Source organism: Peromyscus californicus, unplaced genomic scaffold, assembly GCF_007827085.1.
Source record: "Peromyscus californicus insignis strain IS unplaced genomic scaffold, ASM782708v3 Scaffold_1__1_contigs__length_55948999, whole genome shotgun sequence".
NCBI lineage: Eukaryota > Metazoa > Chordata > Mammalia > Rodentia > Cricetidae > Peromyscus > Peromyscus californicus.
The window spans coordinates 22,367,773-22,395,689 of record NW_026294492.1 but is presented as its reverse complement, the minus strand read 5'-3'; the positions used below and the strand labels follow the sequence as shown (position 1 = coordinate 22,395,689).

General features: G+C 47.6%; 1 protein-coding gene across 2 annotated transcripts in view; it reads left to right on the top strand.

Annotated features, from left to right (window-relative positions):
• The window catches only part of Alk (ALK receptor tyrosine kinase), a 716,558-nt gene that overhangs the window by 617,056 nt on the left and 71,585 nt on the right, over positions 1-27,917 (top strand). For both annotated transcript variants that reach the window (XM_052746220.1, XM_052746218.1), the window contains 3 exons: positions 3,189-3,361; positions 22,393-22,487; positions 22,668-22,796. In XM_052746220.1, the coding sequence (XP_052602180.1) occupies positions 3,189-3,361; positions 22,393-22,487; positions 22,668-22,796 (397 nt within the window). The remainder of the gene's footprint in view (positions 1-3,188; positions 3,362-22,392; positions 22,488-22,667; positions 22,797-27,917) is intronic.

Sequence of the window (27,917 nt, the reverse complement as noted above, 5' to 3'; positions counted from 1 at the left end):
CAGGAGACAAAAACCAACAAAGATTGGCTCGGAGCCTGAACCTGGAGGCCACCGGGGGACAAATGCAGCTAAGAAATAGGCCTCCGGAGAGAAGGCGGGTTCTGGAGTGCTGCATCTTGAGGGAGCACACGTGTGTAGGCACATCCCTTCGCCAACTCAAGGATCAAGGACTATTGAATGGTGCCAAACACATTTACTAATGGTTTCCTGACTGCTAGTTTTTAGCCTTAGTCTAAGCTTTCTTTATCTATTTCTAAAACCCAGACACTACTGCAGTGTATGTCTTAGATTTCATATTGACTCTAGATGTGTTTTCTGTTACAAATATAAGCGGTACCCTTATAAGATGAAAGAAAAGTCTGCTTAGCTGTTTGTTTTAATTCTCTTCACTCATCACTCTGAAGAGTTGGGACAAATGGCTTTGGTGACTGAAGTCTTAGGAATGTCAAGGGTCTTACACTGTCTCGTCTCTCTTATATGGACTATTGAGTGGCTCCACAGCACACTCAAAGTTAGTTATATTGTTTAAATTCTAACTTGAGAGTTATAATTCAATAGGAGGGTAGGGACGTGTTATACAGAATGAACCACAGTAAATATGTGTGAATGTGTAGATGATCATCTCAGAGACTGAGGACACGAAGGAGCTTTATGCACCTCCTCAGGGGTCTGAGAATGCTTTAAGTCAGTCTCTCTCCTTCCCTCCCTCCCTCCCTCCCTCCCTCCCTCCCTCCCTCCCTCCTTCTCTCCCTCCCTCCCTCTCCCATCTCCTCTCTCTTACTTCCTTTCTCACTCCTCTGTGCTCTTTAGCTTGTCTCTCTCTTCCCCTCTCCAACCCTGATTATACTAAAACCTATTGCCGGAAGATGGAAAAACCTCTTGGGCATCTATCTCTGTCACATCCACATGACGCAGCCTGGGTGCTCCATTAGTATTCACTGAATAGCGAGCATGTTGATTTCCTTAGATCATGAAGGACCATGGCTGCCTTGATGATTTTTTTCCCCCCAATGGAGAATAAGAAACCATTGAAAGCTGTTGAGCTGAGTCAGAGATGACAGACAGCAAAAGTGTGACAGAGGTTCACACGAGGTTTCAGAGGGGAGAGAGAGGGGAAGGGGTGCTTTAGGAGCCATGGATGTAGTTCAGAGACCGAGTTCTAAAGGCAGCAGTGCGTCTTCTGTTGTTTGAATAATGAAGAAGCGAGGATAGAAGCCAGTTGGGGAAAAGATTGAAGAATGAATGGGAAGGTAGCTCAGTGGTGCCGTGCTGGCCTGGTATGTACAAGGCTTCAGGTTCCATCCCTAACATAAAAGAGAATAAAAAGGAAATGTCGTTCACCTCCCTATTACTAGATGTGTGACCATCTAAGCTGGGGGGAGGGGCAGAAATGGGTTGCAAGCCAGAAGAGCCACAAGAATCAAATACAAGGTTTTTTTTTTTTTCTGGAATGGGTAAGATCTGATCCTTTGTGGACACAGGAGATGGAAGCAGAGAGATTGGAGACGGTAGATGAAGAAAGATCAGTTGAAAGGACAGGGCCTAGAAGGAGGTAGAACAGGAAACGACGGAATGGAGAAAATGAAGACTGCATCTTCCTCTGGGACAGAAGCAAACGGATAAATAAGCAGATACTCGGGCTGGAAGTGGAGGAGAGAGGGGAGGAGAGGGAGGTGACAAGGGAGGAGAGGGAGGTGACAAGGGAGGAGAGGGAGCTGACAGGGGTTGTGCCTGGTGTCGCAGAACTTTCTCAGGAAAGTGGAAATCACATCACTGCATCAGGAGCCGGGGCCCAGGACTGTCTGGGGGAGTTTGAATGACCCAACATGTTAGGTGCACCCCAAAAGTCTAATATGGCGGTGCACAGAGAACGAGTAAGTAGCAACAACCACCAAGGGCACAAGAGTTTGGTTTTACAAGTCCAAATCCACAATGTTCTGGAGCAAGACGAGAGAGAACGTGTGGCAGAGGTGATCCCAAGCAGAGTACTGCATGCCGTAGACTATAGGAAAGAGAGTTTAGTATTACCAAACGTAGGGTTAAATTCTCTAAGTGATGGCATCCCGACATACAAGAAAATTGAGTAGGGACAGAAAAAACATTGACAGATTCATTCAGCTACCATGAGAGGTTCCAATGGACGCAAGTATTTGTTCCCTTGGAAAGGTCCATGTGATGAGGCTATCTATGACTGACTATAAATCAGGCTCACCAGATTGGGATTCAGGGTCCAGCCACAGCTTGGCTGGAGAAAGGTTTAATAGGTAGGACACTGTGGACTGTCAGGCTACTATGGTGGGTGGCACTGTCCTCTTCAATCGTAAGGCAGCTGCCAGGGAGGGCTTGAGAGACAAACCAGGAGAATCCAAGAACCACAGCGATGTCGATTATCTGTATCAGACACAACCTCTGTTATTTCAGACCTCAGTCTGTAGCATGCACTGCCTCTGAACATGACTGCATTTAAACTTTTCTTAGATGATTAGTTACAATTCCCTTTCAAACGTCTAGGGAACGGTGCCATAGAAACCTTTCATAATAACACAACAAAAACATACGCTTGCAGCTTCCTCTTGGCAAAGCAGCATCCTCATTTGGGGAGATAACTACATTAAGAGATCGTGGTATATAGATTGTGTGTGTGTGTGTGTGTGTGTGTGTGAGAGAGAGAGAGAGAGAGATTCTCACCTACCCAATCATGAAGTGTCCAGTTAGCAAACATGTGATCTGACATTGTCGAAATAAGACCTGTAATTATTTGAAGGAATACACAAATCTATCATGCCTAAATTGAAAGAAATTGAAAGAAAAAAAATCGCCCATATTAGGTTACATAGTGAGTTGAATCCATGGACAGAAATCTTTAAGTGTGCTTAAGGTAGCTCATTGGATAACCCCACTGCTCCACTGCAGAGGTAGAAACATGTGAAATATGGGGGGGGGGGGGATGTCATCAACCTCAAGAAGGCTTCAGAATTGCTCACTGGTGGTCCTGGCTCAGGTCCTTGAACTTCAGCGAAAGCCTTTTGGGCGGCAGTGAGCAAGAACAGTCCGCTGCCCTTGCTGGATCGATTCTGGCGCAAGCCTCTCGCGACATCACTTAAGCTTCAGCTGAGAACTCCAAGAAGGGGACTTGAGGTTTTCATTCAACGCTAACGTTTTTTAATGGATGCCTCTCTCCCTCGCAGCTCCGGATGTCCTGGCTCATCCGTGGGGTCTTGAGAGGAAACGTATCCCTGGTGCTGGTGGAGAACAAGACTGGGAAGGAACACAGCCGAACGGTCTGGCATGTTGCCGCCGCCGACGAAGGCTTAAGCCTGTGGCAGTGGACAGTGTTCTCGCTCCTTGATGTGACTGACAGGTGGGTGACTATCCATGCCCTGCCTACTCCATTTTTACTCTACAAGGTCCGGTGCTGAAGTCGGATGGTTTCCCAGTTCCCGTGCCCTTTATCTAAGACGCTGTCTTAGTTACTTTGCTTATGGCTGTGACAAAGTCCCCCACGAAGGCAAGTTAAAGAAGGAAGGGCTTATTTGGGCTCAGAGTATGGGGGTTTTTAATGCATCATAGTGCTGATGACTTGGTGACAAGGCGTGAGGTAGCTGGTTGCATTGCATCCGCAGTGAGTAAGCAGAGACCGTCAATGCCGGTGCTCAGCTGGCTTCCTCCTTTTACTTCAGTCCAAGGAAATGGACTGGTTGAATGGTGCCGTCCGCATTTAGATTGGGTCTCCCCACCCCAGTTAACCCCATCTAAAATCTTTCTCACTGACATGCCCAGAGGTCTGTCTCCTAGGCAATTCTAGATCCTGTCAAGTCGGCAATCAATATGAACCATCACAAGCATCCACACACAGAGACATGCACATCTCCTGCCCATTACTGGGATTGCAAGATTCTTCAAGAGATGTGCTAATGAGCACTCATCTCCTGCGGCTCTCACCTGGCCTGATTAGCTTCCTTCAGGCTCGGTCTGTGGAAAGAGCCAAAAATGAGGCACTCGAGCTACTACCAAATAATACTCAGGTTTCCTGTCTCTATGGCATCTCCTCTCACTTGATGGATGTTGCCTCACCTTCCCAGTGCCATTTTCTTTTTACTCATTAACAACAAAACCTTGGTAGGTGAGAAAGCTTTACCACTATTCTCTACCACTCTTTTAAAGAGGAGAAGCTGAAAATCAAAGGCACAAACTACCCACAAGTTGGCCTCAGAGCCAAGACTGCTGCTCTATTGATTTCGCTCCTGGGGTGGGTTGACAGAGGTAGATGCCAGATTCTTCACTAATCAGAGAAGAGCTTTCTGCCAGGGACCCTGGTTTGTATCGGATTCTACTACTAATGGCCTCTGGGACCTTGGACAAGATTCTTTGGTCCTCTGAGCCTCAGTTTCCCTCACTTCTGAATGGATAGGATTGGGTGGCAAGATCGTCACCTCCACATGGTGCTGGATTGGAGCAGAAGCCTGTGGAGTTCAGCTGCCACTTGTCTCCCTAAGATGGCACTACCCTGCCACCTGCAGTCAGCCTGAGGCAAGCTGTGATTGTGTAAAAACGGCCTGGCACGAAGACATTCCTGTGATGCTATACTAAATGTTCTGTGGGTGGTGCAGACATGTTTCACAGCAAAAGGCAGGGCAGGGTCATTTCCACGAGGGGACTGGAAGGGATAACCATCTGATGTTGGCTAAACATCCAACTCTACCATTAGGCGAAGCCTTCAGAACTGTCTTGCAGAAGATACTCAAATTGCCATTCTGGTGAACCCACCTTTGAAAGATAAGGACCAAAGGCTCAAGGCAGGGTATAGAGTGATGTGTGTTGTCATGAGGCTTCATAAGTGTGACTCTGGGCTTTGAATTCTTCTCCCAAACCTCATAATGTGCTGTTCCCTGTCGCTTCTCGTGGGAACTCTCCTGCCACAGGGAGAAGCCCCCTCCTAACTCTGAACAGCAGCCACCCACTCCTTCAGATGTATGTGGCTTGATGATCAAAGCCCATAGACGTCCCCAGGCTCAATGACCCCAGGACAAACATATTTAATTAAAGTGGAGGGACGGATAAATGTGGGTGCTGCCTCCATAGGCTGGTTTTTTCTTTGGGGTTGTGGGGGGTTCACCCATGGGGATTGGAAACTTGCTGTAGATTCTGGAGTCCTCCCTCCTGAGAGATGTAAAATTAATTTCAATGAATCAAAGTGTTTCTCCCCTCTCTCCTCAATCCAGCAAGTTCTCTTTCTCATAGCCACTCCAGGGGATTTAACGCAAGTAAAATGTTGACAATGTTCACTCCCTTCTGCCGGAGATTCCTTTGAAGGAGGCTTTGTTCCCAGCTTTCTTCTGAAGCTGTTTAGCAGGCTGATACTTCCAATATTGATACTGAGACCAAAGTGTCCAGTGAAGATTCAGGCAAAAGCCAGCCTGGTTCTCAATGCATTGTGACCCAATTCATGCATAATTGCTGGAGGGAGGTGTCTCCATTCACCAAGAACCTACCAGCCATCAACATGCTCCCAAAGCTAGAGGCAGTAGGGGAGGCATGCCAATTGGAGGCGTAAAACGAGGGACCATGAGTGAGTCTATTAACAGTCTCACTTCCCAAAATCAAACTAGTCTGTAGCGGTGATGAGAGGATAAAGCTGGGAGGGAGCCCTGATGAGTGAGCATAGGCTTTCAAATCGGGCAGTCACAAGTTCAGCTAGCTGTGTGACCTGGTCCTGCTTAGTGAACCTCCCAGAGTCCCGTCATCCCCTCCTGTAATCAGGACGTCTTCACCAGATTGTTATTGGGATAAGTAATATGATTATCTAAAGAATCTATACAGAATAGGGTGTCAGAGTTTTCATTTCAGGATCTTTCATTCTAGCCTTTAAAAAGTGGCCTCACAAGCCGGGCGGTGGTGGCGCACGCCTTTAATCCCAGCACTTGGGAGGCAGAGCCAGGCGGATCTCTGTGAGTTCGAGGCCAGTCTGGGCTACCAAGTGAGTTCCAGGAAAGGCGCAAAGCTACACAGAGAAACCCTGTCTCGAAAACCAAAAAAAAAAAAAAAAAGTGGCCTCATAAGTAATTTATTGAACCAACAGTGCAAATCCAGCCCCTGATCTTCCAGCATAGGGCATGTTCTGCAAAACAGAGAGTTACAGTTGCCTCTTAGGTTTGGGGAAGAAAAAGGTCTTGATGAACTCCTTAATCAGTAAAAACTGCTAATAAGGAATATAATTAAAAATGACAATAGCCCCCTCACCCACCCACCCACACGATGCCTCAGAAGAGGCTGGCACCATCAGCTTAGAAATGATATCCTGTCATGTGAACCACAAAGGTGAGGTTCTTATGACTATGTAAGTCATCCGCGTTCTGTTGGGTTCTAGTCACTGACAGAGGGAAGAAGCATATTCCTCTGCCTCCCTCCCAGGAGAGAGAGCCGTGGCTGCCTGGATTGCCACAAAGCGAATAGGAGAAGCGGGAAAGGAGCGGGAGAATACAATTTAGGAAAGAGAAAATGAAGATGAACAAAAGACAGTGACAAACCAGCTCCCTTCTCCCACCCCGTGAGGTAGACCTTAGTATACATCCGCAGCCTTCATCCCACAAGGCTTCCTTAGGCAGACCCTCCCTTTCGCTGTTCAGCACCTTCCTCTTTAACGTCAAGGTCAGTCCTCGACCTTGAAATCATTAGGAATTTTATCCCCTATGCTTCCTCACTCAAATGACCTCCACTCCCCAGTTCTCCAACCTCTACACATTAGGAAGTAGTGTTATCAGCCTGATCAAAGATAAGAGCCCTATCACCCCTGGACAACCCATGAGCAATCCTTTAAAAATAAATCCATTCACCTCCCTGGCTTCCTGTGGTTCTAGCGTACCTCCTACATTCTTTAATAAGACCTTTATTTAAGACTATGTGTGATGTGTCCAATCCCAACTTCAGTATCTCATACCACTCATTTTTGCTCTCTCCCTCACTGCCCAAAACTCCATGCCACTCAATGGTACCATGCTAAGATCTCTTCCCTCCAGGCTTCATGTCTTCCATTCTCTCCACATTAATATTCTCCCTTTGCCATCCACATCTCTATGTATCACTCCTCATTCACTTTTGAAAGAAGTCTTGCCTGACTCCTGGCTATCTGTGAGCCTAGGATGTGCCCTATGACTCTTGAGACATCCCTGTACTCCTTGGTCCCTTTATGATTTTTTTTTTAAATATTTGACTTGGTTCACAAGGCAGAGATCATGCCCTTCTCTTATATGTCCCTGATTTCTGAACCTAGGACCATGCCTAACACCTAGGAAACTCAATAAATCTATGCTGGCAGAATATGTATTGAGAAAAATTGAGTATAGCCCCAAAGCCCAGCTGAATGAACTGAGAATTCCCCAACTCACCATTGGACTCCATCCAGCACACCTCCTCTGTTCAACCTGTGTCTGGCAAAACAGACAAACCACTTTATAATAAATACGACCACAAAGTGTTCCATATATCAAAGCAGCACCTGTGTCCCGTCAGAAGAGCCAAAACAGCATTTGTTACTCTTGTGACAGGGAACCCTCTTTAGAGAGTCGCCTGATGCCTGTGCTTTCTTTGTCTGTGGTCACTGTCCTGTCAGAATCACTTTATGAGAAAGACTTTGATCTTAATCGCGTGCCCTGGTGCCTGTGAGTTGGGAGCTGGAGCTGAGCACGGAGACCAAAGAACCGTAGTGAGATTGCTCCCACACCACAGCAGTCCTGCAATAGCTCAGTGACTGCCATAGGTGTAAAAGCCCGGCAGGCGAGTGCTGTGCATCCGTGAATGGCATTTCTTCTGTCCATTCACAACTATGCAAAAATGATAGAAGTAACATAATCGCCTGTCATCATTATGGAATTACCATAATTCTACAACCAGGCTGCAAAGAGTAACATTGGAAAAAAAATCCCAGGAGCAGTTTCCAGGATGTTTTGAGCAGGCACAACATCTCTAGAATACAGATATGTCCTCTCAAGGTAATTTTGAAGGGCAGCACCAGTTCAAACGTGAGTTTGGTAAGGTGTTTAAAGGCTGAGTCATGGTCAGACATCTACCTTGGGTAACTACAGTTCCTCTCCTCATTCTCTCTCCCACCTTTTCCCCCTCCTCAAATGTGGACGCCATTATTTCTGCTGGAATTATTTTTATCTTTCTTCAAAATGGAAGAAAAGTGAGTTCTCTCCCCTTATTGTGACCACCAGCCTCTTCCAGGGATGTATTCCTCTCCACAATCACCTATCTTACTAAACCCAGTGTTTCCCACCGCCCTAAGCTTTGACACGCTTCCAGAGCGGAGGCTTCTGCAGGGAGCTCGTTATGAAATGGATCCGGAGACACCATGGATCAAATCTTGTCCCACAAATCACCGCAATCGTACAGTCAAATATAAAGTACGTAACTTATCACACCTGTGTAAGCTCCATTTCCCCAACACTGTCATTAGGAAGGCTTTTAGCTGTATGCTGTATACATAGCCTAACAAGAAAAAACGTTCCCTCTGGAGATATTTAGGTTTCCTGTTCCCTTCTGCGTCCTTTGTCCTAAGTGACAAGTAAGATGTTTCGCAAATGCATCTTGTAAACGAGCTCCGTTAAACTGAGAGTTATGTCACCATGCATTCATACCAGAAATGCCATAAAGACCTTTTTTTTTCTCCTATCCAACTTTTGGCTATCATCCACAGCATCCTTATTTTATACACGAATACTGAGGATAGCAATAGTCTCCCTCTGCGTGGCATCTTTCTGTCCTCAGAAAAACATGAACAGGGCCTTTTCTTCATTCTTGTCTAAGGAGAGTAGAGATGCCAGACACTGCGGGTGATCCTGGGTTTACAGGTCTAGACGTGCCCCTGGAAATGTTGTGTTTAACTCATATTTTTCAGAAATTGCATCACAGCTTCCTGGCACAGCCATAGATGAGTTTCAAATGCTGGTTAGAGCTAACATGTGTTGAGTGCTCACTGCTAGCCAATCACTGTAACAAGTACTTAGCATGCATTATCTCCTTTCATCCTTCAAAGAGCCCCTTGGGATAGGAACTATAATTAACTCCCTTTATATATGAGAAATCTGAGTGCTAAAGAGGTTAAATGATTTTCCCTTAACCCTTAGGCCAGTCTGCTCCCTAGACCCTGCCTGAGGAAATACAGCACAGTATTTGGAGAGAGGTGAGAAACTGGGTACATGGTAGGCCTTGTGGCTGGCAAAATATTTTGGTCATTGGGTTATTTTTAAACCATATCTCTTAGATATTTTAAGCTAGTTGTCTGTTTTTCCTTTGCTTCTTCACCCCCTGAAGCTCATAATGTGTTTTATTTCGTAAGGTGTAGCTGCTAGGGAGATGGGTCATTATGTAAAGTGCTTGCATGCAAACATAAAGGCATGAGTTTGATTCCTCAGAACCTATGTGTAAAAAATTCAAAGCCAAGCTAGGCTTGGTGGCACTTGGGAGGCAGAAGCAGGCAGATCTCTGTGCGTTCAAGGCCAACCTGTTCTACATAGTGAGTTCCAAGCAAGCCAGGGCTACACAATGAGACCCTGTCTAAAAAACAAAACAAACAAACAAACAAACAAATACCAGCCACTCACTGCTGTGATATCACAGCCCTGGAGGCAGAAATAGAAAGATACCTGGTCCATCCTGGCTAGCCACAATAGCTGAATCAGAGGGGATCCAGGTTTGGTCCGAGATCTTATCTCATAATGTAGGAAATGATTGAGGGAGACATCAATATCTAGTTTCCACTCTCATGCACACACCAGTGCATAGGCACTCACACCTACATGTGCATGCATGCACACAAGTACACACAGAGACCTTAGATGAGATACATTATAGATTGTCAGAACAATTAGCACAAGGAAACCAAAACCAACTCTTCTTCTCTGGGTTGTTCCTTTTCTGTCTTCTTAATCCCCAACACTACCTCCTGATGAAGACACTTCCCATCCAGGCTACTCTGCCTGTTTTCTTTACCTCACACCTCCAACGGGGACAGCATCACCCAAAGAGGATAGCTCCCCCTTCCTTTCCTGGCCATTGTGCCCCTCTGCGGGCCTTTGCAGGTCATCACTCTAGCATGTCTTGGTCCCCACACCATATGCTCCCACTCTAAAACCAAGCAGAGATTCTGACAAGGGTTTCTCGTTGCAAATATTTTAATGTGCCATACCTAACAAAGGCTTAAAAAAGAAAGACATTTAGTTGTACATTTCATGAGTCTCCCTCCCTATAGTTGGGAAATGAGCTTCAATGCCAGGAGGACTCTGAGGAAACCCAGCCTTAAAACTATGTACCAGGTTAGATGGACACCTCCTCGGTCACCAGGGGAACACAGCAGAGAGACTAGCTCTGGGTCCCTCCTCTCCTGCCTGCCCTCCCACTCCCTTAAATTTCTGATCGCTGCAGTTGTACCTCCAGTCTAGTCCCATCCCAGAAAAGAGGCATGCAGAATAGGAGAGAGGCATGTTTCCATGCAAAGCCCCACAAGCCAGTGCTGGCTGCCCTCTGCTGGGAAGGCTGCTGGGACTGATACCAGGGCTCTTGTATCCCCTCATTGTTTATCCACACCCCATGCGCCTCTGCCCGAAGGGCTATACCCTTTCCCAGCACAGGATGCCCGCTCAGGGCCACAACACTGGGCAGCTAGGACGCACTTTCAGATGAGAAGATTGAGATCCAAGGTCCCACAGGTCCCTGAACACAGCAGAACACAGTAGAGGTCCCGCTTCCATCCCCTACTTAGCCAGATGTGAGCCTAGGAAGCTTCTCAGGATGAAATGGTGCCAACCGTCATCATCACCCAAGCATTGTATGGTGATATATTATTATACACCCGAGTAAAACTTATCTGAGGATCAGAGGACAGAGCCAGCCACTAGCTTAGACATGGAGGCCAGACAGTGATGGCACACACCCTTAATCCTATTACTTGGGAGGCAGGGATCTCTGAGAGTTCAAGGTCACACTGGAAACAGAGCCAGGCAAGTGGTGGCACACAACTTTAACCCCAGTACTGGGAAGCACACGCGCCTTTAATCCCGGGAAGTGATATCTAGGCACAGAAAGGTATATAAGGCATGAGGAAACAGGAACTCTCTCTTGAGGCTGAGGATTTTGTAGAGGTAAGAACTTGTGGCTGGCTTGCTCTGCTTCTCTGATCTTTCAGCTTTCACCCCAATGTCTGGCTCTGGGTTTTCTATTAATAAGACTGTTTAGCAGTTCGTGTTACAGCATTGTGTATTTATTATTCAACCAGAATTTGCTGCCTATCTAGTGTTGGCTGATGGACTCCCATAGATGTTCTGGAACAGAGTAGCCTTCAAGGAAGACTGTCTCATAGGGCCTGGCCAGGAAAACAGGTTGCTGCATGCCAGAGCCAGATGCCTGGAGGAGGGAGCTTGTGAGTCCAGAGCAGCATGGAGTCTAAGAAAACTGTTGGGTACCTTTCTTCCCAACAGGCACCTCTCCAGGTGCTATGCAGGGACCTCTCTCTGTCAGCCATGCTACAGTGAGGATTTCTCGGCAACTGTGGTCCAGTGAGATTAAATAATGATCCAGAGGCACACATTAAGGAAGAAGGAGAATCAGGGTGTCTTTTTCAGTCAGCAGTCAGACATGGAGACATCCTAGAGGATCTCACAGGCTCCAGGGTAGAAGTGAGGGAGGGCTAGCTCACTTGGTTTTCCTGAGGTGAGCCCATGTGTGCAAGAAACACCAGAGAAAAGGGAAAGGGCTCAGCTCTCCCAAGAGGCAGGTCAGTGCTCTAACAGTTGGAGTTTCAAACACACCGTTAACATCAGCCTGGGTCAGGACCCTGAGCCTGGAGCAAACAGTGCATTAATTATACTGCTAACCCTAAGTCTTCCCCAAAGGGACTCAGATCCTTCACACATACATACACACACACACACACACACACACACACACACACACACACACCCCACATATACACCGCACACCACACACATACATACCACACATCACACACACACACACACACACACACACACACACACACACACACACACACACCCCTTCATTCTCAAAGCCCACAGGAATATGGGGTGCATCTTTTGTTTTCCCTGACAGTCTTCAAGGTGAGGGCTCTTGGCAGGGAAGAGTCTGGTTCCTTTTGCCTTTGTCCTGTGCTTCTTGGAGGCCTGAAGAGAACCTCACTGGGCCACGTGCATGTGCCCACTTACCTGCATTATCAAAACATGGGCCTTCTAGCTCTTGTTTTATCCAAGAGAAGCCACGAGACAGTCCACACAGAGACACCCAGTCAGGAAGCAAAGGAGTTCTGTAACTCAGAATCCAGCTTCTTCCAAACGTCTGCTATCAGAGTCAAGAACCAACTTCCGGAATCTCGAGGATCATGGGAGCAGTGTTGTCTCACAGAAAAAGCTGCTATTACAGAGCCAGCTTATAGAGTCTGTGCCTGAGCCTCCCGGAGGCCCTGTGGAGAGGTGGTCAGCCGTGAGGAAATCAGCCAGCACCTGCAGGGCCCAGTCACTCAAGGAGGATTCAGGAAAAAGACTGGCCTGGTAGAGCAAGCCTAATGTGGCCTGGGTGGAACCAGGCAGCCACACAGGTCATCCCGATAAGGATGAACACCTGTGATGGATACGCAGGTAAAAATCTAAGGACAAGAGAAGGGCCCAAGCTTCCATTATGAGCCCAGAGCCTCACGCACAGCACACAGGCATGGAACCTGTCATATCTTAGCCCTAGCATACTAGAATATTCTCCCTCAATGCACCCTGCCTGGCTCACCAGGTTGCCCCTGGTCATACAATGGGGCCAGAGTGTGTTGAGGGAAAGGCTTCAGCTAAAAGAGAAAGGTTATGTGGTCTCCTGCAGCCAGGAAAGGGCAGAGTCTACCCATCACCACCATGAGCAGATTCATCACCAACCCACCTGTGCCCGGGGTCCAGCACAAATCCTGAGTGCCCAAGCGGTAGTAGGTGCACAGCTACTGCTGTGCTGATTGGATTAACAGTAAATCTTCAGGCCCCAGAGGGCTAGATAAATCAAATCTGTTTCTTTCTCATGTAAAATCAAACACAGGTGTGCTTGGTGGGTTCAGGAACCCACACCCCTTCTACTTTGTGGCTCTGGCCTTTTCTCTAGCCTTAGAATCCTTTGCACTCAACTAGAGAAAGAGCATGGAGACAGGCATTTGAAGATTTTTGTGTTTTATTACTTCTCACGTTGCAATGGCTAAAATTCAGACTTCAAGGATGCTGGGAAATGTAGTCTAGCTGTGTGTCCACATAAAAGAAAAGTAGAAGCAGAAAGAGGTAGAAGAGGGAAGAGGGGAAGGATGAGGGCGAGGAGGGGAGGAGGAGGGAGGAGGAGGAGGAGGAGGAGGAGGAGGAGGAGGAGGAGGAGGAGGAGGAGGAGGAGGAGGAAAAGGAGACAAGGAATACAGCTCCCATCTGAGGGCATCCATCAGAGTGTCACTTGAGAGTGCAGCTCCCTCATTAGCTGCTCTGAGCACTGATCAGCCAGCATCCCTACAAGCTTCGTAATTCAAAGCTGACATCAATCCCAGGATCTATTCTGAAGTGTGAATGTTTCGTTCCCCAAATTTTATGATGCAGCAAATTCTTATTTTCTGGCAGAAATCATCCCAGAATCTCTCTCACCAAACTTCCTCTTTTCTAAAAACAAAAAATTAAGCAGGAAGAGATTACTTTGCAAAGGCTCAAGGCTGCCAAGAAAGCTTCAGCCCCACAGATCTGGCTGAGCGTTACTCTACGCCAGAAAACTCTCTCCCTGGCTGCCACCAAGTAAAATCCCTGTGCCCCACACATAGAGATTTTGATTAGAAGACCACATCTTAGGCTTGGAACCCTTCAAGAAGTTCCCCCAAATGACTCTTGTGTGTAACTGTGTTTGAAAGACACTGACAATAAAATGACAGATCCAAGTCTCTTGTGGGCCAGATGGGGAATCAAGAAGTATCTGGAGACGTATTGCTGACTGTCAAATTGTCAACGATCATATATTAACTTCCCTCCATGCATATGGCCAGCCTTTTGCTAAGCCACAGGATCTGAACGGCATTGAGAATACACGCGTGCAGAGGCAGCCTCACCCACCATCATTGTGCAGGCTCCCAAGAACTCCCAGTATCTCAGTGGCTGGGGCCACATGAATGGGGGAAATGGGCAAACTGGCCAGCCCACAGGAAAAATTATCTTAGAGAAATAACAATCAAGGTCGTTCATTCCAGAAACAGCATCAGGGCAAGCAATAGTCTAAAGATGAGGATGTTTTGCTGTTGTTTCTGGGTTGTGCCAAGGGATTGTGGGTAGCCAGCCTGAGCGAGAGGGAATGGTATGAGGCCATGTGCTTTGAGCTGTGGGTATGGGCAACAGGACCATGAAGCCCAGTGGGACTCACTGGAGCCTTGAGTCTGGTAGAGGCTCCGGAGGAAAACCAAATGTGAAATGATGAGATCAGAGCCTCAAAGTGGAACTCAGAAAGGGGGCAGTCGGGGAGCCATTGCAGCAGGGCCCTAGCTCTCTGAGAAGTTACTCTCTGAGAAGAAGGGAGATGTGGCTGGTGGCTCGGCCCACAATGTGCACCCAGGCATTGGTAGGTGCAAATCAAACACTCGTAACTCTAGAAGGATATGGCCCTGTTTCCTTTCTCAGAAAATATCTCAGATCACTGAAGCAAGGAGTAGATTAGTAATTCTGAGCTTTAAATCCCATTTCTAATGGTGATTTACTGTGACATGTGGGACAAGCTGGTGTTTTTGATTGCTCAGTTTCCACAATCAAGGGTGCAGAGCGCTGAGGCAGATCAGGCCCGTGAGCCCGACTTGAGAGGCAGTTGTTCGAAATGGCACTACGTGAACCCCCTTTACCATAACTGGCTTTCAGATCTGCTCATGATTTTCTTGGTAAAGTTCACAGTTCAGTTTATAAGTCAACAGATGTGTGTGTGTGTGTGTGTGTGTGTGTGTGTGTGTGTGTGTGTGTGTGTGTGTTTCATAACTCTTAAAGCCTGTGGACATGAAGTCCCATGTTCTCAGCCCTTCTCCCCCTAGGCACAAAGTCTGGAATCTAGGGGATAATTGAGCTTCTAATACTTGAAGCAAAGCAGAAGCCAATTAAATATATTTTGTCCCCCAGGAGGAGCCCCACTGACATCACTTCTACCCTCGCTTCCAAGCAAATGATTTACATATCCTCTTTCCACGTGAGTCCTGGACCCACACTGCCAGCTGCCTGATTGGCATCTCATGACATCACAGCGTGACTCCCACATGCACCTCTGTCCATAGCTCTGACACTGTCCTAGACATTCATTTCTGCAAAATCTCCCTTGGCGTCTCTCCGTCCCCAGTCCCAACCAGCATTTTCCCCGGCTTGAGCAGGCGTTAGCTCTGTAGGGGTCAAAGCTAAAAGAAAGTTCAGAAGTCCCATAGTGGTTGAATAATATGAATTATACAATATTCAAACTCCTTACGACAAGGTCAGTGCTCTATGCTCCTGGCTGCAGGCACAGGCATCTGACTCACACCATGGGCTCGGATGATCTTTGCTCCAAGGCAAAGGATGATACGTATAATTTGTCACACTGTCCAGGGAAGCACAGATTTATCATTAAAATAGACTATGAAACAGAAACAATGAAGCACAATCTCTCATCCTAGAGAAAGGCCGTGTAGAAATACTATGATGGCACTTATAAAGTCCTTGTGATTTTCTCAGGGTCCCACCAAGTCAGGAACCCTGTCTTACTTTATGACAGTGTTTTGAAATTCACTTCCCCCAAGCAAAGAAGACTACCAATCCACCTCCATCAAGATGTTCTTCTCAGGGAGGAAGGAAATTAAAACCATCCTTTTCCTGGGTCCTTTCACTGTCAGAAGGCTGCCACATCTGGTACCATCTCAGCCCTCCAGGTCACAAACCAACAGACAGAAATGGAGAAGTCACCATGGGGACTATCCACATGTCCTGAGACATAGGCGTGGACAGTCCGGGCTCTTCTAAGAAGAGTGGGCTTGGTACCCTCTAGCCTAGATAGTCTTCCACAGCCTCAGTTATCCCAAAGGGCTCGTTGAACATTGGCAGGTGCATGATCCTAGATGAGATTCAGTGAGTTAGATGGTCCTGCAACAGATGGCAGAAAACGTGACCTGGGAAATGAGAGGCCTGCTCTTTCTTAGTATGTAACTGTCCAAGGCAAACGATGCCCCCGAGAGATCTCTAACATTCTTCATATCCATTGGTGAATTCTTGCATGCGTGTCTCGTGAGTGTGTGAGTGAGTGCACAGGTTGGGGTATGGGTGAGTGGGGGTGGGCATTCTCATGTTCTCTCTCTCTCTCTCTTCCTCCTCCCCTTCCTCTTCTGCTTCTTCTCTACCTTCCCTCCCCCAACTCCTTTTTCCACTCTGCTCCCATCCAGGACGTAACACAGTCAAGCTTGTGGATCGTGCCTTTTTGTCTATAGCCACCTCCCCTGCTGGGCCAGAGCTCCATCCATAAAGCAAGACCCTCTTTCCTTCTGTTCCTCCTTTAGCCCTGCTCCCCACACTAGAATGCAACAGATATGACACAGGTTGAGGGAATGAGATAGCAAAGAAGAAACTCCCAGAAGGTTGTCTTCTACCCGTCTGACATCTCTAGCTTCTCCTTTTCGAGAATCCTTCGATGCCAGTCCCCAAGAAGTGAGCGTAGAAAGCCAACGCTTAGGGGTGAGGAGATGGCCCACTGGGTAAGAACACTTGCTGTACACTTGCTGAGTTTGAGTCTCTAGTACCCATGTAAAGCACTGAACAGGGTAGTGTGTTCCTGTAACCCCAGCACTAGGGAGGGCAGATGGGACCAGAGATGGAGCTTCCTGGCCACCAACCTAACTCCAGGTTCAGCAAGAGACACTTTCTCAAGGGAGACCGATAGAGCCGGGTGCCCGATGTCTTCCTCTGGCCTCCACATGCACACACAAAAATGCATACACAACCCAAATGAAAATAAAAATAAACAAGAGAAAGCCAACGATGGGAAGCCTTGACCTGCAGGTATGGAAGGGTTTCTATGATTCTCCATGCAGTTTCTCTGAAGATTTATTTATCCCCTCTCCTCTTTCCAGAAGGTTCCCTCACCACAACCAGCCTCATTGTGAAAGAAAGTGCTCTCGGACCCTTGGCAGCCTTAGAAACTCTGTATTGACTTTTCTCCTGCTCTTGGTGCTATGCCCAGAGGAGAAACCAAGTCTCAAGGTGGTAAATTACCTTGGATAGCCGGGGCTTCAAGGAATGGGGAAATGCTCCCAACTTAGCCTGACCTTCACCATGGCCTAATTCCCATTCACAAACCCTCACAGCATCTACACACCTGTCCAGCCCTCGCCTGTTCAGATCCAACCAGGGCTGGTCCTGGGAATCCAAAGCTGCCCTTCAGCCCAGCCCCTCCTCTGCAGCCGGTAACTGAAGTCAATTATGCAGATAATAGGATGGATGTGGCAGGGCTTTTTCATCGCAGACATTATTCTAATAGACATGCATACCGCAACCCCAGCCTTGCGACAGTCCATTTCAGAAGACTTTTACTGAGCAAATCAACTGAGCAATAAGAAAAGGGAGAAAGCGGTTTTTCTCTCAGCAGCATCTGCCAGTCCTGGCCTAAGCGACCAGATCCCAGACAATCCCCAGCTGTGAAAATGGACCCCCTCTTTTTTTCAGATCCTACTAAATGGCCAGAGAAGGAATCTGAGCTATGGTGCCCATCCATCACATGCCTCTTAGGCCCATCCGGAGTTCTTTGCCTCTCTCACCAAAGCCTTGTTATCCCCCCAGTCCACATTCAGACACACACCTTTTTGTCAGCTACTTAGAATCATTAAGTGAACTTAATTAGGTTTGTCAATCCCTGAGGCTGGGAGGATGGCAAATAAGGCCTCATATTCACTGCCCATTAACAGTCTGTTGCCTGAATGAGACGGTGCATTTTCTGGGCTGTGCGTGAGCAGCATCACATATCCTCTGCAAAGATCTGCCGGGTGAGTTCAGGAAGCACCCACTTCCAGAGCTGCCTCCTGGAAACCTGGCCAGTGGCCCAAAGTATCACCTCTCAGAATCCCCCTGGGCTAATTTTCAACAGGCTGTCTGTAAAGCTTGCACAAGATGGGAAGATGGGTGCATTCTTATGCAAAAGCAGGCTTGAGCCAAGATCTCTCGCCGAGGCTGGTTTAGACAAGAAAAAAAAAAAGAAAAAGAAAGAAAGAAAATAGGAAAACCAGCATCAATTCCAGCATTCACAAATCTACTTTGGAGAAACGGAACCAAGCAGATCGATGGTTACTGGCTGGAAGCAAGTTCTACACAGCCAGAGAAAGGGGAGGCCCACCTGCCAGGCTCCCAGATAGCACAAGGAGCCCCCAAAAGCTTCCTCTTCCTTTTCCTTAACCAGATGCCCCACTTGGGAGGGAGAAGGCTCTTCTAGCTGTGGAGAGGACACTTCCCTCCCTATCAAGAGTGAAAATGTTGGGGCAGGGGGAGGGAGGTAACCTGTGTGTTTATTAGTCTGTTATAGTCTTAGCAGTAATATGCTGTGGACCTTGCTTCCCATATGTCCTAGAATATTCTACCTGTACATGGGAGTATGTGCTAGAACCTAAGGCCCAAGGCCACAGCTAACTCTGAGGAATGACCTGGTGTCTGTATCTTTGGGAAACTGATGGTAAAAGAGTAATTGAACTGGAAAGACTCAGAGCCCCAAGGAACTCTTGCCCATCTCCAACCGGGAGAGGCTATCAGAGCCTCTTCTTCTATGGTTCTGCTGAAGACACTCAACCAGACAGCATCCAAGGCAGAGAAACCTAAATCACAGCTGCTCTAACAGTTCCTTCACAGAAGATGATCTGCTAGAATTATCCCTGTTGTTCATTCTATGCCTCATCCCCTGCTGCCCTAGACCCATTCCCACATTGCCTTCACCTCTGTCCCGCCACACCTGTTCAGCTCTGACCTTCATCTCTACTTGTCCCACCTGTCCCTTACCTGAGTCTCTGGCTCTAGAGTAGACAGAAGCAGCATCACTTGTGTTCATGGTGCCATCTGATTGAGTCTTCCCTGCCCTGGGTGCCCCTGACGTAAAATCTGGGCACTTCCCACTGTCAGCTAAATGTTTTGAAACAGCAACTTCGACTGCCATCATCTTACAGGATGCTTTGGAGACGCTTGGATTTAGAAACCATTCCAGTCCCGGCTCGCATCATCCCATCCGTGCTAAGAGGCCTGGTGGCTGGTAGGGAACTTTGTAGCTCTAATCCCCCAGTCCTAGCAAATGAAAGCAGGAAAAGCAGAGCAAGCAAGGAGACCAGAGGTTTCCACCAGGGTCCATGGAAAGAATAGTAGAACTTGTCCCTCCCCCTGCTCTAGAGGCACACAAGTATTTATTCCCTTGCACCTGAAGTTCGTTAAGGAGGTGTGCTGATGGTGCAGCTTAGCATTGATGTACCCTGACCCCTCAGCCTATGGGTGATGGATAACCCAGAGAGGATGACCCAGAGAGGAGAATGAGAGTGTGGGTTGTTATGGGATCGATGCCCACTACAGTGCAGGATATCTCACATTCCCAACCAAAGAACATGACTCTAGTCACACTTTTGAGTAGCTTCATAATAATCAAATTATTATTGTTTTGTTGTTGTTAATTTTTGTCTGGCTTGGGATGTTTTGTTTTGTTTGACAGGGACTCAGATAGCCTAGGCCAGCCTCAAACTCACTGTGTAGTTGAGAATGGCCTAGAACAGGCATTTCTTCTTTAGAATCAAAGCATTTGGGCCCTCTAATTGTGACCTTTAGACTGAAAGGGCTGTATGTGACCAGATTCCACAAGATAGATGGAGGAACAGGCAGATGTGGGGAGTGGAGCAGTTGAGAATAATTGGTCACAAACGCACTGTTTAGATAAAAGTTCACATCTGATTGCAAGGACAGTAACTGTCCTGTGGCCAGAAAGAACTAAGCCATCATCTATCCCTTCTAAGTGTTGATCAGGGTTACATGCTCAGTCATGATGGGAGCTACCACCCGGCTGCAACTCATGACCCAGGCATGCCCAGCTTTGTCACATCGAAACAGGGCACTGTCATCTACAAAGTTCACACTAAAGAAAAGCTCAGTCAAGTTAAGAAAAATAATAATAATTGCATAATTAGATGAAAAGAGCCTCATACGGTTGTAAGTAAGCTTCTGATTTTATGTTGGGTCATGACTGCATGTGGCCCAGGTTGAACATGCAGGGAAGCTTCACTCCCTTCCTGAGCTGAGGTCCAGGGAAATAAAAGGCCTTTCCCCCTCTCATTTCTTCCTGTGTGCCTCTTCCACCTCCTCAAAGAGTATTTTTCCTTGTCCACTACCTGCCCTGGCCCACATTATCAGCCTGCACACTCTCTCTATATAAGAAAGAAAGAAAGAAAGAAAGATAGATAGATAGATAGATAGATAGATAGATAGATAGATAGATAGATAGATAGATCTTTCTCCTGTCTGTCTGTCTCTCATTCCTCTCTCTCTCTCTCTCTCTCTCTCTCTCTCTCTCTCTCTCTCTCTCTCTCTCTCTCTCTCTCTCCCATTTCCCTCCTTATTCCCCAACAGCTTTGGCAAGCTATAATTTACATGCCATAACATTTACCCATTTTTAAGTGTGCAAGTCAATGACTCTCAGCAAGTTTCTAGAATTCTACAAAGACTTCTACAACCCAGTTTTAGAACATTTCCATCACCCCAAAATGAGGTTTCATGCTAGTTAGCAGTCAATATTGTTCCACTGCTAGCCCCAGGCAACCACTAATCTGCTCTCTGTCTCTACAGATTTGCCTATTCTAGATGATTCCTATACAGAGAATCACTCAATACGAGGTCTTTAACTTACTGTCTGCCTTCTTTAACTTTGCATAATGCTTTTGAGAGGCATCTATTTTACAGCATGTCTCCTGGTCCATTCTTTTTTTATTGTCGATTAGCATCCTGATGTGCGGCTGTATAACCACATGTGCTGTATCCATTCAATGATTGACAGCCATGTCTCCCCTCGCTTACCGTTTCGACATCCACACAAAGGATGCACTCTATTCATCAGGTCATTCTGGATCGACCTTCTGAAACCTGGGGAATGAGTGTTTAGGGTCCTCAGGACGCAGTCCCTTTATCGCAGAAGGGGGTGGTTGACCGATGATAGCCTTCCAGGAAGGAGATCTCCCAAGAAAACAAACCGGGAAACAAATGAGTCCATGGCATCTTTCCATTTATCTCAGTCTCATGCTTTCCCTGACTGTAGTCAGAGGACCTGGCCCTCGAAGTCATGAAATGGCTGGAAAGAGACACAACCTCAGTGAGTTACTGTCCAGACTTCATGACCCACTGTGGTTTGAGTACACGCACTCCCAGGGGAAACAGTCAATCATCTAATATTTAACCACCAGTCAGAAAACAGTAACCAACACTGGACAAGACCCAGGATGCTCAGTACCTCTGCTGTGCAAGACATTAACCCTTTGATTGCTGGTTAATGGGGTCAAACCAGGGAAGGAGCCCAGATGCCTGAAGCAACAAAGACACTGAGGGGTTCGCCATCAGTTGGTGTCATACAAAAGCACTTTAATGTTTAAATAGCAGCTTCACTCTACCCATGAGTGAGCGTGAGCAGAATGCCAAGCCATTTCTACCCACCATGTGTGCCCAGAAAGCAAAGGTCTCCCAAGCTCAGAACTCGAAACTGGCTTTAAAGGCTGCGTATCTGCCATAGTCGTGATGGAGCACTGCTGTGGGATGGTCTGTATGTCAAGTGTGTTGCTCTGATTGGTCAATAAATAAAACACTGATTGGCCAGTGGCCAGGCAGGAAGTATAGGCAGGACTAACAGAGGAGAATTGAGAAAACAGAAAGGCAGAGGGAGACACTGCCAGCCGCCGCCATGACAAGCAGCATGTAAAGATGCCGGTAAGCCACGAGCCACGTGGCAAGGTACAGATTTATAGAAATGGATTAATTTAAGTTGTAAGAACTAGATAGCTAGAAGTTTGAGCCATTAGGCCAAACAGTTTAAATAATATAAGCGTCTGTGTGTTTATTTTATAAGTGGGCTGTCGGACTGCCGGGACTTGGCGGAACTCGGAGAGAAAACTCTCCAGCCTACAGAGCACCCCCTTGGAAAGGGATATGCTCTGTGATGAAGAAGTGGAAGTCAGGAAAGGTTGAGCCCTGCCTTCTCACCAATGCTTTAGGATGAGGTCAGGTGGATCAAACTAAATTCCCATGCAATAGGTCAGCACACATGTGCTGACACTGAATCCTGGAACTTGGCCTACCCAAGTGGTTCCTAACACAGATTCTTCTTAACATCATACAGGTTCTGGTTGCAGATAGTCACGTGGTGGGGTCCAGGATCCAGGGCAACGGTGGCATTTGACAACATTTCCATCAGCCTCGACTGCTACCTCACTAGTGAGTTTACCCTGGTCCTTTGTTCCCTTAACCCAGTGACCCATGGGACTACCCATAGTCTCATTCCCTAGACCCCCAATCTTAGCCATCTTGCCTCTCCCACCTTCCTCCGTACAACCTCTTCTCCCTCCCTAAAACTGACTCTGCCTGATTCAGCTCACTGGGTCTTCTCTATTCCAGTCAGTGGTGAGGATAAAATGTCCTCGAATGCAGCACCCAAATCCAGAAATCTGTTTGAGAAAAATCCAAACAAGGAGCCCAAATCCTGGGCAAACATATCAGGACCGACTCCCATCTTCGATCCTACAGGTAAGGGTTACTCTGGCACAGCTGCCACATTTGAATAGCATTATGTCTTGCTGCCAAAGGCAGAAGAATGGCCTGTGTTGTAGATGGGTCGGGCACTGGGGTTAAAAGAAAATGGTTGATCTCCAGGAGAGGCATCACCACCTTTGTTATGGGCCCCCCGAAGAAGAGACTGAGCAAAGGTGATGAGACATAACTGTTGGAAATATACAAAAGGGCAACTTTTCCCCTGGGAACCCCAACACACAATGGCGGGGGGGGGGGGGGGGCGTGTCAAGCTATAGCCAGCTGTTAGGACACACACCAGCGGGCAAATGCTATAGAGGTAAAGGCAGGAAGATGATGGATTTGAGGCCACCTTGGGCTTCACCTTTAGGGGTGTAGGGAGATGGTTCAGTCTGTAAAGTGCTTGACATACAAGCTCCAGCACCAGGTTCAGATCCCCAGTGCCCATGTAAAGAGCCAATCATAGTGGCTCACACCCACAGTCCTAGCACTGGGGAGACAGAGACAGGAAACAGGGTCTCTGGAGCTTAGGAGGCGGCCCGTCTTGCTGAAGGGTGAGCTCTAGATTAAGTAAGAGGCCTTGTATCAACAAAGAAGGTTGGGTTGTCAAAGAAGACATGTGGAATCAGCCTCTGGCCTCTGCACACACACACACACACACACACACACACACACACACACACACACACATTGGGTCTTGGTTTCTAAGCTCTCTCCCCCTCAAATGTGTCCAAGAGCCCCTGAGGGCTTTGGAACAAGGGTACTGCCATGTCTCACATGAGAAGCAGGTACTGCACACAGTCCACCGTATCCTGTCGCATACATCTTGATTAGAAGAACAGCGTATAGATGATAAATCTGTAATTTCTACTTACAAGATAGAATCCTGGTTCCGTGCAGAGTACAAAATAATTAGAGGCTTGTCGCTTTGACACCAAATTGGTTAGCTCTCTGCTCATTAGCTAAATTTTAGTTTTGCTTCGTTTTTGAAAAAAAAAAAAAAAAGCCAAAAGCTGTTTGAAAGTGGCTCTCATCCCTTACTGGTCCTGCCTGATCTGGCCAGCTACCAAGCTGAGGAAGGAGGTGTGTGTCTCCTTTCACCCTTAAAGCTCCCCAAAATCTTTCCAACCCTTGCACAGTCTACCTGGGAGCCTAACCTAGAGATCTCTATATCCTTCCAGCCACCATGATTCACAGAAAATACCTAGCCTGAATAAGAACCCTTCCCACTTACCTGTTTAAGGTCCCTTTCTGTCACCCACCCCCAGGGGACTCACCTCTGTGTACTACTGTGTGATAAGCTTGTGCAACTTACAAATCTGTCCTCCATTCAGGAAGGGGACCACAATTCCCTTTTCATTCCCTGTGCTGAGTGAACATGGTGGCAACCCCCGCCCTGGCCTCACCATCGTTAGGGAGCAGTGGTCCACCCTGCCTGAGTCAGGGTTCATTACCACGTAACTCCCACTGTCCCAAAAGGGATAATCAATAAAGGGCCCATTGGCCACTCAGACAAATGAAATCACGTGGGAGCTGGGAAAGGGCCATGACTCCCCCATCATCTCCAAACAGAATTAGAAGCAAACAGCTCCCAGAGGGCTAGTGGAGACTCTGGCTAAAATACCAGGCTGCCCTAGTGAGTACCATTACCTCAGAACAAGATAGGCAACCAGTTCCAGGTCAGAGGGAAAAGGAGGGTATTGAACCAAAGATGTCTAAGAGTAGCCTTAATGTTCCCCGGGAATGCTCTAGGACACTGAATCTGGAGCCATTAGTTTCCCAAGAGCCCAGTGTCACATCAGGAACTGTTTAAGGTGAGGGAAAAGGGGTTCAGCTCTCACAACCCTCCCCTCACATGTTCTATCGAAGGATGAAGGACAAAGGACGTGTTTGTCTCCACCATGATTCGGGTCCCCTAGTCCCATCTCAGTGCAGATCCCTCTAGATGTGTATTGGGGGTACAAAGGGGGTCTGTTTGGGGGGCAAGATTTCTGGAAAGAAGGCATGTCTCCTGAGTCACTGGACTTGGCGTTATGGTCAAAGAGAGACTCCTACCTAAGCCAGGGACTTACCTAGCTTTCATCCAGACCCAACTGCTGACCTTACACATTTCTTCTGCAACCCATTCTGTGTTCGGATTCTCGTAGTCTGGAAGAGAAGAAGGCAGGTAGACCATGACTTAACCAGAGCAGGAGGGAGGGGAGGGGGTCCCTGGAAAGGCAAAGACAGGGTCCATCGACTCAGTGGTCATCACCCAGCATACACACAGTCTCGGTACGTCCCTGTCCCCATCACTGTGTGTACCGTAGCAGGGAGGGAAGCTACACAGCCCTGGCTGCTCTGAAGCTTCTGATGCAGGGCGGGAGAGCAGCTGGTGGGCCAGCAAGGCATGTCTGCAATGTCTGGCTAGATCCAAGCTCAGAGCGTTGACCTGAGAGAAGAAAGGCAGAAGAGGGGAGAGAACGGAGCGGAAACGGGGACCGGAAGCAAGAGAAGGGAGGGAGTGGAAATCAGACAATGCCTGCCATGAGCTAGGCTTTCTCACAAGCCAGCTTGATCTCATTCTGACCCCAGGGTAGTTCCTTTTATTCCTACTGAAGGGAGAAGCGTGTTGGAATAAAAGACTGCGAGTCCATGGCTGCTTGGAAGGGGGACCAGGATGTGAACCCCAAGTCTATATAGTCTTTTCATCAACTCTGCCACGGCTGGTAGCAAGATTGCCCAATCAGAGAGAAGTGCTGTGTGGGAAGGAACCGTCCCAGATAGCAGCCCCTGCGTGAGCTGTAAACAGTCAGCTCCCGGCCCTCTGACAAAGAATCAAGGCGACAAGATAATAAGATTTTCTCTCCAAAGTTCAGCGCTGTCAGCTCGCACTGAGTTGGAACAGGGGTGGTGGTAGGTGGCATTTCAGCTCTCCTCCAGGCGGACGGTACAGAAGCGACTGGAAGCACAAAAGCCAAGTGAAGCCAGGCCTCGAGAAAGCGATTACGCCCAGTGCCCCCCCCCCCCCAACTCCTTGTGTCCCACCCTCTCAAGCCTCTCAGGCTCACTCCAGCGGGGGGATTGGGTGGCCGGGGGAGCCTCCAGCCCAGGAGCAGAGGAGAAGCCTGACCAGGTGGTGCACAGGGTCTTCTCGGAAGAGCCTCTGAGTCACTTCAGTTAATCAGATGAAGAAGCTGGAGGAGAAAATGGGGCGAGGATTAAGTCCCGGGAAATTACGTTTGTCAGTTTTGCACATACAATTACGCTCACCAAACGGTCGGGCTAATGCAATTAGGGCTACAGAGTCAGGCTCTTCTAGCTCCCGCTCCCTCCAGCCCGAACTCTCTCCACCTCCCTGTCTCTGTCTCCACCTCAGTCTCTGTCTTGGTCCCTGGTGGTCACCGATGATGCTGCCTCTGAGCAGGTTCAATCAGGGCCTGCCACTCTCCCTTTCTACAAAGTTCTGTTGAGGATTCAAAAGCTCTAGGGCCCTGCACCCCACTATTACAGGCTCAGATGCGGCATAGGTGGGACCAGGGGAAACCCAATGCCACAATTTTGGAATCTTGGCAAAAAAAAAAAAAAAAAAAAAAAAAAAATCACAACCTTGCCTCTTCCAAATCTAGCCCTGGGTTTGCTTACCATTTCCAAGTATGCATCTTGAACAAAGAGGGAGGGAAAAAAAGTGTAGCACCCTAGGCCTGTGAGAGCACTCAGCTGGTAAAAGCACGTCCTGTGCAAGCCTGGTGACCTTGGTTTAGTCCCCGGAACCCAGGATGGAAGAAGAGAACTAATGCCTGAAAGTTAACCTTTGACCTGCACACACACCTGGGCATACACACACACACACACACACACACACACACACACACACACACACACACACACACATCATGATGATGATGATGATGATGATGATATATATATATATATGTAATTATATCTTTACATATAAAATATACTTAATAAATTTATGCATTGTATATTAAACATTCTATATATTTACACATTGTATATAGAAATAAAATATACATTTATATAGCCCTGAAAAGAACTCAAGCCTAGGAGTCAGAACCCCCACACTATGTCGTGGCCAATTCACACTAGCCATGATCCTAGGGTGGTTCAGTCTCGCAGGGCCTTGCCTCTGCATGCCAGCAAACTGTCCAGGATGGCTCTTAAGGGAGAGGCTGGTGTGAACACAGGCAGGAACAGGTCTGAGGGATGGAGGAGCTGACTCCGCAAAGTGCTTACCACGAAAGCATGAGGATCAGAGTCCCAGAACCCATATTATATGAAGCTGGGCACACCTGTAACCCCAGCACTGGGGAGGTATTGGGGCCAGTTAGCCAGCCAGCCAATCAAATCAGTGAGCACCAGACAAACCAGAGACCCTGTTTCAAGAGATGAAAGGCACCTGAGAAACAGGTTGACCTCTGGCTTCCACACTCATGCACACACATGTATTCACACACAGACATGCACACAGGTGCATACGGGTGCACATTCTTCTGCACACTACACACACACACACAAACACAAACACACATGAACATGTGCACATTCATCTGCACACTACACACACACACAAACACATATGAACACATGCACATTCATCTGCACACTATACACACACACACACACACACACACACACCAGGGGCTGAGGCAATCTGGAGTAAGGGAGCCGTAGCTTTCCTTGGCCCTTCTCTCCAATTAACCCATGGCTCAGCTAATGTGCCCAGAAGTCATGGTGACAGACTGTCCATTTCCACACGTGCCCCCATGATTTAAGAACAGATGCCAGTTCCAATGAGAAAGTTCTGTGGGTTTCATATAAATTGATTGCATCTATTTCTGCTAAATGCATTATCCATTCACTCAGAACAACTATCAGAGTTAATAGAATTTGTAACTAGAGCCATTATGCGCCAAGCACGCCCTTCTGGGGATGACGACATTTGTTGAAAGGAAGTCTTCCCAGGGCCCAGCCCCTCTTTCAGAACCCATCTTCACATTGGCTGGGGGTCTTTGTGTGCCTCGGAGCCTTCTGTCCTGAGACCCTGTAGGCTCAGCCAGGTTCACTATAGGGGCACACCCATTAGTGAAGCGTCTTTTGCCTTCTGCTTAGCCCCGT